We start from the raw sequence: 15445 nt of genomic DNA, 5'->3' as shown, positions 1-15445 counted from the left end.
TTGAGAAGTTTTGGCTCATCCCAAAATCACTAGATGTGCCCTTATGGAACCAATCAATCAAGTGGCCTGCCTTCCTTATGTAGGTTATGTGGGGCTGTTCAAAAAGATAAATATACAGAGAAACATACCAATATGTTTACAAAAAAATCAAATTATAGAACATATAACGAGTTCCAGAATTGTTGATTTTTAGTTTGTTTGAACAAGCCAAAATAAATACACCTGTCAAAATAAGGCAGAGTGAGGCGTTTTGTGAACTGAAGAACAAAAGCAATAGGGCAACCTTAGCCTTATCTTGATTGTTATCTTGATCAGGGTGCCAAAACCAGTTCTGATTTTGGCTAGAAATACTTCCTTTAATCAAAACTACATAGTTCTTTTAATATTCTTCTTCAATGGGTCAGTTCACTTCACTGCAGATATGATGGACTTAAGTCCCCCATTGGTCGTGTTTTGGGAAAGTATGAGAGAGAGAGAGAGTGTGTGTGTGTAGAATAGAGAAAAAACCATAAGAGCTTCTCATGGTGCGAATGGATTCCTTCATTTCTGTCATACTCTCTTTTGACTGACCTACTCTCTCTTCTTCTTAAATTAAGCTTTTGTGGGGGCAATGGACACTTCAATAGCTGTTTCTATGTCCGAAGAAGAAGGTGAAATCCCCCATTATTAGTTCTCGGAATGATCTATTTGCATCCATAGCTAATCTTCCATTCCATTGCCACCGCTAACCAAATGGTCTCACTCTCTGGTAGCCCAGATTGTACATGGATTAATGTTCTTCTTCTATTAATTGTGGTTCTAGTTACCACCAATGAGATACTCCTCCCTTACTGCACGATGGCTCAAGAACCCGGTGGGTGTATATATATAAATTAAAGCTCAGTTTGATTGATATACATATACACTAATCCAAAGATGTGTATGGTCTCTAGATTTCATTTGTAGGATCTTAATTCATTCAATAATGCTTCTGACAAGTTTATGTTGCTCTAGGGTTCTTAAGTATCGATTGTGGGGGAGAGGAAAATTACACAAGCGACGACATGATAAATTGGACGTCGGACACACTGAAGTGGCCAGAGATTAAGAAGTGGTCCTTCACCCGTTTAGTGAACCCACCCACTACCATGACAGGTGATCTGGTACATTTGACCACGCTGCGATATTTCCTCGCTAATAAGGCCATGAACCAGAGCAAGTTCTGCTACACCCTGCCCGCCATAGCCGGAAACTACTACTTGATCCGTGCTTCCTTTTGGTATGGCCCATCGACCGCCCTGTTTTATGCGATACGCACACGCAATCAGATTAGCTTCCACATGATCGTGGACACATATGAAGGCGTGGAGATTCTCATTGATTTGCCTCAGCTCAATCCATGGTTCGAAGAGATGTATGTCCGCGCACTCACCGGAAGCTCGTCTGTGTCCGTGTGTCTGTCGGCTGCATCAGGCAGTAGCGATCCGCCCTTCATAAACTCCTTGGAGTTGCGTCCGCTGCCATCGAATATGAGCTCGGTGAAGTTCATCAATGCTTCTAACATTGCATTGCGAGCAGTGGATCGGAAATACTTCAATTCCACAGATTCGATCCACCCAACCATAGTAAGGTGAGTAATTAAATCTCAGTTCCAACACCATCCTTATGAAATGAAAGATGGATGGAGAGACACACTTAAAAAGTCTTAAGACGGTTTCTTTCATGTGGGACAGGTATCCATATGACACCATTGACAGGTTGTGGTGGAGTAATCCATATTCGCTAAATGTTCATACAGTGGAGACGACCGAACCGGTGCGAGTAGGTGGGCTTTCTGGTCTCCCTCCGGAAGCCGTCATGCAGAGCAGTTGGATAGCAAACACCAATAGTACCTATGATGTAAAGGAACAACAGTATACATTGAATAGTGGCACATGGATCGGCAGCCACAGTTACTACGTGGTCTTATGGTTCTTCGAGTCCGATTCACATTGCAATGGCACCGGCAGGCGTGTGTTCGACGTGACCATAAATCAGGAGCTCTTTCACCATGCCGTCGACATCTTCAAATTAGCGTCTAGCCTCTATAAAGGGGTTGAGATCAACCCAAACAGTAGTAAACCCTTGGGACCTTACACAGACAACATTGTAATTAATGCTACTCAAGCCTTGCCTGGCTCACTCTATGGTCCTGCCATAGCCGCAGTCGAAATCTTGCAGCTGTTCGATAACCCCATGAATGACACTAGTCCCACCTCCTCTACTGACGGTAGGTCCAATGCTGCCCCCTTAGCATCCACATTGACTAGACTACAATGATTAGTTATGAACATTATAACCTATAACTGCATGTCATGAATCTTAGCTGCTTAATACACCCTATTCCTTTGCAATTATCAACTACAGTTCTGGCTATACGAGATTTAATCAGCAGTACATTTCCTAGCTTACTAAACTTTATTGGCGACCCATGCTTGCCACGACTATACGAGTACCCGTGGATCGATTGTGACGATACGAACCAAAGTCTACCTCGAGTAACAAAGATGTATTTGAAGTTAGAGTTTCTTGGACATCATGATTATATGGAATGATACGGGATTGTATTAATCTCATCGTGCTCTTGTTTCATATTCATGCAGATCCCTATCTGATTATGGTTTAATGGGAACTCTTCCCAGCAGCATCAGTAGGCTGAATGAACTTGTTATATTGTAAGATGATCTCACTAATTGGATGTATGATAAGTACTTGTATAATCATTCATCCTGTCGAAGAAATAAATAGGAAGTATGTCACTGTTTTGTCATGCATAGTTTGTTTGATCATGATAAGTTGCAAGGAGGTTTGCCAAACTTTATAGAAATTCAACCCTACACTAATGCCAAAAACTAGAACTGAAAGCCCCATGGCACTTGCATAAATAAATCATTGGGAGACTATCTTTGTAAACCTTTTAGGAAAATCATTTAGAGGATATAATTTGAACCGTTCAATCCATGAATGCTTCACTCTCAGATTTACCAAAGTAAATAGAAGATGTAACAATAATGCAGGGATTTAAGCAACAACAATTTGAGCGGTGAAATCCCTGACTCGCTTTCAAATTTGACGAGATTAATATACCTGTAAGTATGAAAATGTCGAATTGTTTTTCTCCCATCAAAATGCACATGAAACCTTAGCTCGTACACTCAAATTTCGATTTACTATGAATCTGTTTAATGTTGTTCGCTGTTTTTAAACGTTGGCCTAGTAACTTGGCAAACAATCACTTTAGTGGGACGATACCACCGGCATTACTACAAAAAGAAGGGCTAGATTTCAGGTATGTCGAGTCTTTTAAATGATCGTGAGCCTTACTTTAGTCACCAAGAAATCTGTTATTTTCGACAATTCAATCTAGTTAGAAATAAGTACAGGAAGGAAATGTCAATGTACAAAAAATGTTTGGAGAAAATATTGACATTCCTGCAAAACGGTCAAAATGCCTGACATTTTGCTAGTGTTAATGTTTCTCGTAATCCTACACTTCTCCAGGAGTTTCTCACACGTCTGGTCTGTAGGAATGCCAGAATATAGCAGCCAACCCTAAACAAGAATGTAAATCAAACAGTAATCGACTTGGAAAATGTCTAATTCATTGTTAATACACTTCTCTTCTAGCATTATAATTCAAATCAAATTGAACATGGGCCATAAGACAGCAAAATTTCCATAATTTGGTGAATTAGCCTCAAATTATGTGGATTGAATTATCATATGGAAGTGGAACACCCTCCCCCGCCTAGTCCTCATAGTATAAAATTGATATCCATTTCCTTATTGGACTCAGTTTGTACTTTTTTGACACATTAAATATCAATCATACTAAGAAGCCAGTAAGAAGTCCAAGATTAGCCATTGCTGCCTAATTCATACAATTCAACCCTTTGTGGAAATTGGGTCATCATGGAGCAATCGCCACTCATGTAATTCAACGCTGGGTCTAATCAAACTTTCATGTAATCTCAATTGAGACAAAGCATGAGTTTATCCAAGTCCTTGAGCGGGGTAATCAATATGGTGCATGGTCGGTCGCGTGCTCTTGTGGTATGAAAGTGGGTCGCCATCACAAGGGCCTAGTCGATGAAAAACTCGTGATGATAAGGAGCTCCCGAGGGGTTGTTGCAAGGAATGGGAGAAGGATATTGGGTACGAGGAATTAGATGGGGAAGAGTGGAGCAATGTAGTTACAATGGAAGGAAAAGAGAAAGCTATGGAAGTGTGGTGGGAAATCCAAGAAAGATGAGGAGAATGAAAAGAATGAAGGCATGGAAATAATTGAAGTGACAACAATGAGTAGGGAAAAAGTGAAAAGGAATTCAAAAGGTGGAAAAGGTGGAAACAAAATAGGGAGATTTAGGAGGTGTATCTCGAAAATAACTAGCAAAAAACATGGTAAAACTAGATATCATAAATGGACGCTCACTTGGCACTACTAGTTAACATACTCTCGAACAACAAAGGTCCTATGATTTACGCAACCTTCTCCTAGTTGTCAGCAAGAGGAACAAGTTTGCTTAGATTAACGTGTTTGGATTCGAAAGTACTCATGATACCTGTCGGTCAATTTGTGATAATATCTCTTGTTCCATGATTGGTAGGATCCATAGGTGCAGCTCCAATTGAAACACCTCGACATTGTGGCGAATGCAATTGGTGGTAACCCTTGGTTGGGGAGTAGGTGTACTTTGACGTTCTCTTTTGCTATCTATCATTGAGCTTGAACATTTCCTATACGGAAGTAACTCATTTGGGCGCCCACACTTCAACCATTTGTTCCAATTCACTGAATGGCATGTTCATATAATGACACACTCACATTTTAACCAATTGTTCCAATTCACTATATGGCATGTCGGTATAATGGCTTCAAGTTCATGTCTAAGGGATCGACGGTCTTTTATTCTTGTCAACCCCCTTTCAAGGTTTTATCAAGATTTGGTTTCCTTATGCTAAAGCCTCCGACTCATGCATGGTGCAAAGCTGAACATCCTTGTGAGGGTGATTATTTAGCATGTGGTGTTACCCACATGATTTAGTTGCAGCACGGATCTTGCAATCATTAGGGAAACAAAAAGTTCTAGGTTATACCTTTATGGCAACATTATGCAATCGTTAATCATTTCCAAACACATCATGTTGCTTTAGTGCCATTTCCCTCTCTTTTCTCTATGACTCCATGTATATTAACTCACTCAGTTATTTCTGTTTGCCTTTGTAAAGTCATGTTGCATGTTGATTCATTGCCCTTTCCCTCTCGTTCGTCGTTCACTCAATGTACATTAACCCACTTGGCTATTTTGGTTCACCTTTGTGCATGTGTAGGGATGGTATTGTAAGTAGGTGTATTTGATTCTATCCTAATTGCACATGTAATTTTCATTTCGGCCTAGGGTCTTGGTCTAAAGTTAGGCCTCCTTAGGTGTTCCCTAAATGCCTCCCTAATCATTCTCGTCAACATGCATCACTCGTTTGAAAATAGATTGCATGGGTACTAGGTGGTACCATGAACTTGATTTCTTGGCACAAACCTTTTCTTGAGATATAAGATTCATATAATCCTCTTGGAGGCATTATTCTTGCATGGACAAAGGTTTTTCCTGCATCGTTTCATTTGAAACAAAAATGAACATAGAGAATTGGGTGTTGTACCTTCAAATTCTCATAGAGTATCATTGCAATGTTGAAAGGTAACCCACATTTTGAAGGAAAGGATTATAATCATTGCATCAATGTCCATCAGGGTTATTATGTTCACCTAGTTAATTTATCAAGGTAGGAAAAGGAGTTTAAGCCCTTTTTTAATCATCATTGTTTTGGTGTAGTTAGAATGGGTCACTCAATTTGGTGAGCTTAGTGGTCATGAGCGAACATGACCTCTAGTCTATGCCCCATTATGCCATTACCCCACCATTATGAGTCTTAGTGGAATTATTGTAAAATAAGCACAACATTCAATGATCTTATTTACAAGGTTGCTTAGAGTGTATTTGCATGATTTATGCTCCTTGATATTTTATTCCAACCTTTCACACTTCTTTTGTCCACATGTTTATACATGGTACATACAACCTCCCTTTTGACTCATTTTAATTGGGGTTGTCAAAACAATCTAGAAGAAATCAGTGGTATAACTTCTAAGAAAATGTTATATAATGCCTGAATAGCTAATTCAAAGGACAAGGTGGTGTTTTGCAGTGTCCAACATTCATTGATGGCAACATGAATAGGCACCTACAATTTCCTCGACCAAAATACATGCTAATGAAATGTAGGCCACTCTTGCAAATATGTACATGGATATAAAGGAGTAGAGAGTCGGGAGTTGTGGTTGGAAAGAAACCCCTTTAGGGAGATCCAATATTTTAAACATTAATTAGGGTAGGATATCTTGGGGATAAAGGCCCAAAGGACTCTCTTGTTTTAGTATATTTTGACACTTCCATATGAAAGCCCAATTTGAGGGGTATTATTATTGGTCATTGGCAGTATGTGAACATGAACATTGCCAAAATGACCTAAAAGTCACTCTAAGCGGCTATAGTTTTTTCTGCTTTCTCTCTCCTCACACAACAACCCACTCCCTTAGTGTTTTGGAACTAACTACTCCATCCATCACATCTCTTTCAGTATAGAAGTAAATACACATTGCTTGTAGTCTGATTCCCTTTTAGATATAAAAGCCATTCATATACATTGGTTGTAGTTTGTTTACCTTTCAACTATAAAACCCATGCATGCAAGCCACAAGGGAAAAGATAAATGTTTATTCTCATCGGGTAAGTGAGCCCTCACGTGGGAACGATATAATATGGTGTATGATTAGTATAGTATGGTGATACCAAGCATGTGATTAATCCACATCTAAGTACTAGATTATTGTCCTACGAATAGTTAGATGTTTAGGTGCTAACATGTGCGAGTATGTTAGCTCTTTCGGCGGTCATAATTACGAGGTACAAACAATCATTCTAGGACAAGAAGATAAACAATGGTATAAACTCAAGAAGTCAATAATATTGTTTAACATGCAAAATCATAAATATAGTTTAGTACAAAAGTCAAAGCATTTGGAATTATATTGCATAATACTCAAGTTTTTACTAGTGTTGGTCTTCTTATATGAATTTGTGGATTATATATGAAATATGCATAGATTGAAAAAACTAGCAAGCATAATTTATTGTATATCAATTGTATAAAGTCATACATTTTATTATAGTTAAAAAGGAAATGCATGAACATGTTTGAAATTTTGAATTTACAGGTTTGAAGGAAATAGTAACCTTTATTGTGGTGCTAGTAATTCTACTTGCGGAAGTTTGTCAACCTCATTAAATGAGTACCACAAACATATTCATTACATTATTGGAGGAAGTGTTGGGGCAATACTATGTTTCATTATGATTATAATAATAATAATTCTATGCACCTTTAGATGGAGAAAGAATCATACACGTGACTCATTTGATCCTAAAGGTATGTTGTTTAATTGTTCTTAGTGGTATGGTTGTTCATTCACACTTAGGTTTTATTTATACAAATGATTCTTTGTCTATATTTAGGTTTAATATACTTATAATGGTTTAAAATGTATTTCACAATCAAATTTTTAAGGGAAGCTTACAAATGATTTTATTTTATCTATAGTTAATGTTAAGAAAGAAGAACTTATAAATGCCACTAGTGTTGCACAACAATTCACTTATCAAGATATCCAAATTTCAACAAATAATTTCTCGAAGGTCCTTGGTGGGGGTGGCTTTGGCTTAGTATATAAGGGAAACCTCCCAAATGGTGTAGATGTAGCCGTTAAAGTTCTATCGAACACTTCACAACAAGGGCCACAAGAATTTCTCAACGAGGTATTTGATTTCTTTTCATTTATATGTGTTTACTTCGTTTTGTCAAATTCCAACAAAATGTTTCTTGCATGTTATGCATTTAGGATCTTGTTTTCTTTCCTAGTTATAATAGGGTTGTCAAATTAAAGGTTTTGGCCAAAAGCTTATGGTATCAAATATCCTAGATGAGATTTTCCCTACAATAACTTAAATGGCCTAAGAAAAGAATACAAAGAAGATAATTCCTAATGAATTTTGCCACCAAGAGGATTTTTTAGCTCCTCGGAGATCATCAATTTTGAGAAAACACTTAACCTACATGAACAATTACCATTTTCCCCTTGTTGGGACATTAGTCCATCTAGAAGCAATTTAGATGTGTGATGTCCTCAAAGGATTCCACACTCAATCTCTCTCAAGAACATCATGGGCATGGTGATTAATAGATCAAAATACGTAATTAACAAGCAAACCCCATCAACTAGGTCCCTACTTCAATCCCAAATCCTCGAAGGAAGAAACCAATGTATTTTGATGAAGTTTACCCAAAACCAACTTGTAGGTAGGAAACTACTCGGGATAGCTTTAAAAGAACAATTTTTTTGGAACATATTATACCTTATTCATATGACCATGTTTGGTTGAAGCATTCTAAGATAGATTATATCCAAGATGTTGATTAATCTCATTAGGCAAAAACAAATTTGCCGAGTTAAATGGAGGATATGAGATCATGGCTTAACTCTTTAAATGAATTAGTGGTGCACTCGATTAAACAATATCCTTGAAATTGTAATTGATTCCTAGTCTATTCTCACGAGGAGATTGAATTCATGAGATAACTTATGTTGTTGCATCTTAGCCTTCAATTGTTGCATGTTCTCAAGAATCATTAATTTTATTTATCTAGTGCTACAAATTTAGTTGTTAGCCACATTAACTATGATAAGACACACAAGTATTTTACTTTAAATTATCAAGAGCCATAAACAAGGAAAGGAAGAAGAAAAGTGAGTAAGATGAGCTAGGAAAGGAGTTTGTATTATGAACAAGAGGACAATATTTACAAGAATGTCTCGAAAATTGGCATTGAAACCAAATGGTTAAACAATGAAAATAATGTATATGTATTATTGTATATAGTAATGTTGAATTCACATATGGCTGCCATTTGGCTATCATGCATAATAGCCACATTGCGATCACACGGGGGTTATCATGTTTAACGCTCGAGGATATTATTGATATTGTGGAATGTTGCATTAATGCAAGTATGTAAAAGATTACATATTAAACGTTACGATATTTTTAGCTAAAATAACATCTTCTAGTGGCTTAAGTTTAGGGATATCCTTAATATTGTGGAATGTTGCATTAATGCAAGTATGTATAAGATTACATATTAAACGTTACGATATTCTTATCTAAAATAACATCTTCTAGTGGCTTAAATTTAGGGATATCCGAAAAGCCTATGCATTATCAATGTATGATTTGTTGCAATCATTAATTATTTAATTATTGTAAATTTCAAATAGTTTTAAGTTATTTTTATTGTATGTGTGTTAACATGTGTTACCTTCACATTTTTGTGAAATTATCTTTTCCTTCTTGAATCCCAGGTCACTCTCCTATCTCGTGTTCATCATAGGAACCTTGTCGGATTTGTGGGTTATTCCATAGAGAAATCATTGGTGCTGGTTTATGAATTTATGTCAAATGGCTCATTGCATGATGCGCTTTCAAGTAAGATTTTAAAAATGATGACTACTTTATTAAAATCTCTCATAATGTATTAGATTCATGGTGGCATTAGAATGTCCTTCAATGCACTAGATTTCTAATATATGGTAAAAACTGGAATAGTTTTCTATACACATAAGACTAAAAAGACCTAGTCTACATAAAAAACACTTAATTAAAGGTTCTTTTCCATCTAATAATATATTTTTGTTCCCAATTTAAAAGGAAGAAATGCATCAGAAACTTTGAGATGGCGTGAGAGATTACAAATTTTATCTGATGCAGCACAAGGTAACAAATTTTTTTTATTAACATATAAATTATGAAAATAATTTATGTTGAAATAATTTTTTTTTATGTGTGTAGGCCTTGCATATCTACACTACGGATGCAATATAATTCATAGAGATGTGAAGAGTAGTAATATTTTATTATCCAGGAATCTAGAAGGGAAGGTGTCTGATTTTGGAATATCAAAACTTACATCCAGTAATGGTGATAATCCAACAACAAGGCTTGTTGGTACTCCAGGATACATAGATCCCGAGTAAGATTTGAGTTCATGATTGTGATAACTAGTTGTTTTTTAACACCATTAATAACCTACCTCTTTATTATCTTAGTCATACTTCCTCGATCATAGTCAATTTATGTTTATCTTCAAAAGTTTTTTTATGACATAGGTATGCATCCAAATTACAATTGACAGAAAAAGTTGACGTATATAGTTTTGGGGTGGTTCTCCTTGAAGCTTTATGTGGACAACGACCCATTCTTAAAGATCCAGAAACAAAAACTGAAGATATGCACATCATAGACTGGGTATGATAACAAACCACTTGAGACATTTTTATGTCTTATTAAATATTAAAGTTTCAGTAAACTTATAAATTTTTTGTTGCTACACAGGTAAAACCTTCATACGACAGAGGAATGATAGAAAATGTTGTGGATAAACGATTTGAAAATGAGTATAATGTGTCTTCTGTATGGAAAGTGGCAGAGATCGCCATGGCATGTGTCGAATTTGAAGGAATAAAGAGACCTACAATGGATAGTGTTTGTAATGACCTAGGGGAGGCCATAAGAATGGAATCAAATTACGAATCCATGCCAATGACCACTAATGAAATGTCATTAATATATTCAAATTTGCAAGTTCGATGAAGAAAAATGTGGAGAAGTACCAAAACTTAGCTGTATCTAGCAATTTGCTTGATATAATAATGTTCTTTCTTTCAACCATGGTCAAGCATGTAATATTGTAAATAAAAACTAAGTACATACATAAATGCACAAAAAGATACTTTATTTTTTACCATGTATTTTCATGAATAAAAATATTGTTTCTAATATAAAACTAAGTGAATAAACGCTCAAAAAGATACTTTACTTTTTACGTTATATCAATTTAGATACGTGCACTGATTGAATAGCTTAGCTTTTCCACCAACAAACCGTAGAGGAAAAAGAAGGATGATCATAGAAATTAAACTAAAATTTAAATTGCGTAGGTAGATATAACAACCAAATGGATTGAATTAAAAGAATTTCTTAGGTAGCAACTAAAATAATTAGTTAGATAGAAACTACAGTGCTCCATTATGTTGCAAGTAAATCTAACATTGGATAGGAACCAACGATTGAGTTATAACACTTAATTGGATAGAAATTCTCAATTATAGAGATCGATATCTTAATTTCAATATTAAAGGAATGATAAAATAGATGTTCACAATTCAAAGAACATAATAGCTTCACACCTTAACAATAGATTAGCATTGGACAGGAAGTTAGCATGCCCCTATATCCTATAAGTTATAGCAACAAAGTGCAAACATCTTTAACCTCCTTCCACTTTGAGTCATGACTCACGAGGTATGGTAAATGATTTGTAGGACCGTATTTTTCAATCGATCAACGAGGAAACCCCATAGCATTGTAGTTTTTGAGATGACGCACACATTCACAATAAATTTTGACATGGTTTGCTATCCACTTGCTTGAGACTAGGACAAAGCTTACTATTCTCCTCTCACTCATTAATGGTTTTGTTTAGATTATTTGGAGATACCCATCTTGACATATTATGTGAGACTGGAACCCTACTATTCTCCTCTCCCTCAATAATGGTTTTGGTTAGATTATGTGTCGATACCCACCTTGACATAATACTTTTGACACACAAACATTTGTTAGAAATATTGAGAATCGATTAGATAGCTATATAGAGTTACAACTACAGAGATGGGATATATGAAAACAAAACTTCTATTACATATGAGAGTAGCTCACAATGGTAGTTTTTCCCATGCACACACCTTAGAGCTTAGATAGGATATGGACCATCTCACTACAAAATTAGTGGGGATTGATAATCAAGCCAACAACTGTGAAAAGAAAGTAGATTGCTTTCTATGTTTGGTCTAAGTATAACATTAAATGTGCAAGTCGGTTGATAGTAGTGGAGATATTCCTTTTCTGTCAACTGACTTGTCATTTAATATGACCAACTCCCTAGGTACAGGCTAGTGCTAGATAGTACTTATCTTGAAGTCAACGCCGCATACTTCAAGACTAAGTACATCGTAACTTGCCCACAAAATATTCTAGTTGACTTGATTAGCCAATCTGTTACGGGCATGACCATATAATATTAATATCCCGTGGTGAGAATTTACCGTAGTATTCTATACACATGGATAAGTGTGAGGGTTAAACGAGAGTGTAAAGAAGGGGAGGATTACTTTTAATCCTCGGGATTGAGACAACCCATTAGGTCAAGTGTGAACTTGCCTGGGGGCCTTGGGTATCGCTATAAATAAGAGGCCTAGCTACCCTCATTTGATCATCTTTTGACTACATCGAGACTCTGCTCGTGTGGTGGGTCAACTCTTGTAGCGAGCGCGCCAGCACCAGGTACGACTCGACGCCACGACGGTGGTATGGGACGCCGATCGAGGCTCGAGTCCGTCTCGATCCCTTCACTCGGGGGTGGTCGGGTGGATCGGCACCCTTCTTTCTCTTTCTCCTTTCTATCTTTCATTTCTTTATCCTTATGTTAAGCTTACATTAGTACTTAGATCTATAATATTTGGTATCAGATTTTTGTACTAATGTTTCTTTGTTTTTCATTTGTCTTTTGATTGATGCTGATCGATCGTTGTGCGGTTGGCCTTGATCCAGACAACGATCAACAAAGAACTTCGGTAACTCTTTCCATAATTTTTCTTTCTATTCTCTCTTCTCCCATCTAATCATGTGTTTAGTTTATATGTAATTTTTTTCATTAAGTCAATGATGTTGTAGTGGTCTTTAATTGATTATCTAAAACGTTTACATATGTGCACGAGGTCAATACCTCGTTTGACATATTAATAATATGTGATGAGTGTCGTATGCGTACGAGGTTAATACCTCAATTACGTATTACGTTCACGAACATATGTTACGTTTGCGTATGAGTTTAATACCTTGATTTGTTGTAAACGATATGCGTTTGGTCTCGTATGCATAAGAGGTCAATACCTCCATTGCGTATTACGATGATCTCTTATTTGTGGATGTTTCGTGTGCGTAGAGGTATATACCTCGATTACGTATCTCGATCACATCATTTGTGGCTATTTAATATAACGATATGTTTAATATAGGCATATGTGGTCACATATATACGTATTTGATCGTATATATGTGATAAGTAAACATATGTGTATATTCGTTATTACGTGATTATATCGAAAGTTGTCCTTGTCGGGAAAAGGATGTTGGTGGCCGTCCTCACATTTTTGTGAGAATGGTGTTGTCACCATCCCTTTTTCAACAATTTTTTATTGTTGATAACCCCGTTGATGACCTCGATTTCGTTACGTAAAGAAACGCCAATAGCCATAATGATGTTGAGTACGTAGGGCTTGACCCACTTCAAGTGAGGTCGCTCCAATGACGCACGTATCCAACATCCCTCCCTCGTTACATGGATACGATGCCACCATGAGCTCGTTCTTACGAGAGGCATTCGTAATGACGTGACCATGTGATGGCCCACGTGAGCCTACTACGAAACAAGGGCTCATTTGGCTTCACCATTAGGTTGCACTTTGGCGTATGCCATCGTAATTACGAGACTTGAGGTTAGGTAACGTACCAACATAGTTTTGGTAAATGAGGGCGAAATAAGGACCCTTGACATATATGTTCTTTTAAAAAAACATATATGATCAATTGCCTCGCATATCTCTTATACGCATCAAACATTAAGCATTCGAGAAGAGCAACTTACTTGGTTGGCTCAAGTGTTTAATGTATTTGTTCTCAAGGTCTCGAGTTCAAATATGACCAAGACCATACAACATCCTTGATACATATGACTATAACACATGTTTAGACTTAAGGTCTAAGTGCACCTCGGGGTCCTCGTAATAGGACTTAAAGAGCCGAAACCACTTATGTGGGCACCGAAACATAGTTTATTGTTAACATTTTTTTCGTGTATAAACTATTCATGACGCGAACATACATGGTTGAGCCTCGGGGAGCCACCATAAAAAAATCGATATAGAGATCAGGGAAAGACATTTATTTGTCACCCCCATGGTTTTTAAAACACCTTTGTGTTACCATAGTAACCTGATCTTGAACCTCATCTCATACGTCTAGAGGGGTATTGACGTGAGATAATGATATCGATTAATGCTCGCCCATGATATGTTTACATCACGACATGATGTTATGACTATATCTCTGACCTTATCCTATTTCTTTTCCAGAAATAATCTTTAATGGCTCAAATTAACGACCCGATGTCATCCGCTCAAGCGGAAGGAACTCAAGGGAATCCTCCTGGACAAATGTCCACTGAGATGTATTTGGCACAAATAACCCAATACCTTAGTTTCACCGCTCAACAGATGACCGAACTTCGGCAATCTCAGAGTGCTCTTGAGGCACGTGTCATTAGTCTACAACGTGAGACTACGGGCATGACCATATAATATTAATATCTCGTGGTGAGAATTTACCGTAGTATTCTATACACGTGGATAAGTGTGAGGGTTAAACGAGAGTGTAAAGAAGGGGAGGATTACTTTTCAACAAGAAATGAATGACATTTTCCGAGAACAACTTGGAAAATTTGTCGTTATTTTCTTGGATGATATTTTAGTTTATAGCCGTACATTACAAGAACATGCTAGACATGTCCGCTTTGTTTTACAAACATTGCGTGACAAACAGTTTTATGCGAAGATCTCAAAATGTGAGTTCTTCAAGAAATCAATTACTTATCTAGGACATCTCATAACCGAACGAGGAGTTGAAATTGATCCTTCTCGCATTGAGAAAATCAAGCTTTGGCCCACTCTTCGGAATATTCGAGAAGTTCGATCATTCCTTGGTTTTGTGGGGTTTTTGCGAAAGTCTCTTCGTAATTACTCCCAATTGACGACGCCGTTTACTGATCTTTTAAAAGGTCAAATGCGTAAGTCTACAAAACCTATTGTGTGGAATGCTACACTAGACCTTGCCTTTAAGGAACTCAAGGACCTGGTTTGCAAGGCTCCTTCACTTCTTTTACCTGATCCTTCAAAACCTTTTGCGGTTGAAACCGATGCAAGCGATTATGCTATAGGTGCTGTCTTGTATCAAGATGGTAAACCAATAGCATTCGAGAGTAAGAAACTTGATTTTGCTCAATGTCGGTATACCGTTCAAGAAAAGGAATTATTTGCAGTTATACATGCGCTCAAAACATGGCGCCATTATCTTTATGGAAATCACTTTGTGGTAACTACGGACCACGAGTCCTTGAAATATTTTTGTGACCAACAAGACCT

General features: G+C 36.9%; 2 protein-coding genes across 3 annotated transcripts in view; one reads left to right on the top strand and one right to left on the bottom strand.

Moving 5' to 3' along the window:
* LOC147851186 (putative leucine-rich repeat receptor-like protein kinase At2g28990) overlaps positions 1–15445 on the bottom strand; it is a 118040-nt gene that overhangs the window by 75667 nt on the left and 26928 nt on the right. The window lies entirely within an intron of this gene.
* On the top strand, positions 524–10853 carry LOC147851187 (receptor-like protein kinase At3g21340). Its single transcript, XM_087335867.1, has 14 exons — positions 524–853; positions 994–1609; positions 1713–2248; positions 2386–2527; positions 2622–2693; positions 3036–3107; positions 3236–3307; positions 7292–7503; positions 7675–7889; positions 9491–9614; positions 9837–9902; positions 9978–10158; positions 10295–10433; positions 10521–10853. Exons 1-14 carry the CDS (start codon positions 733–735, stop codon positions 10776–10778), a joined length of 2826 nt encoding a protein of 941 aa, XP_087191993.1. The 5' UTR covers positions 524–732; the 3' UTR covers positions 10779–10853.

Source organism: Azolla caroliniana, unplaced genomic scaffold (genome assembly GCF_043228905.1).
Source record: "Azolla caroliniana isolate FFs.n. ecotype wild unplaced genomic scaffold, voAzoCaro1.0.p SCAF_20, whole genome shotgun sequence".
In the NCBI taxonomy this organism is placed as follows: Eukaryota; Viridiplantae; Streptophyta; class Polypodiopsida; order Salviniales; family Salviniaceae; genus Azolla; species Azolla caroliniana.
Note: the sequence above shows the minus strand (reverse complement) of the source record. Positions and strands in the feature narration are given on the sequence as shown.

Bases quoted from the DNA above. Each gene is read 5' to 3' on its own strand.
- LOC147851187 (XM_087335867.1), top strand. From the start codon at position 733: ATGGTCTCACTCTCTGGTAGCCCAGATTGTACATGGATTAATGTTCTT. The intron at 9,615-9,836 runs GTAAGATTTTAA...CCAATTTAAAAG, and splicing joins ATTGCATGATGCGCTTTCAA to GAAGAAATGCATCAGAAACT. The intron at 10,159-10,294 runs GTAAGATTTGAG...TTTATGACATAG, and splicing joins CCAGGATACATAGATCCCGA to GTATGCATCCAAATTACAAT.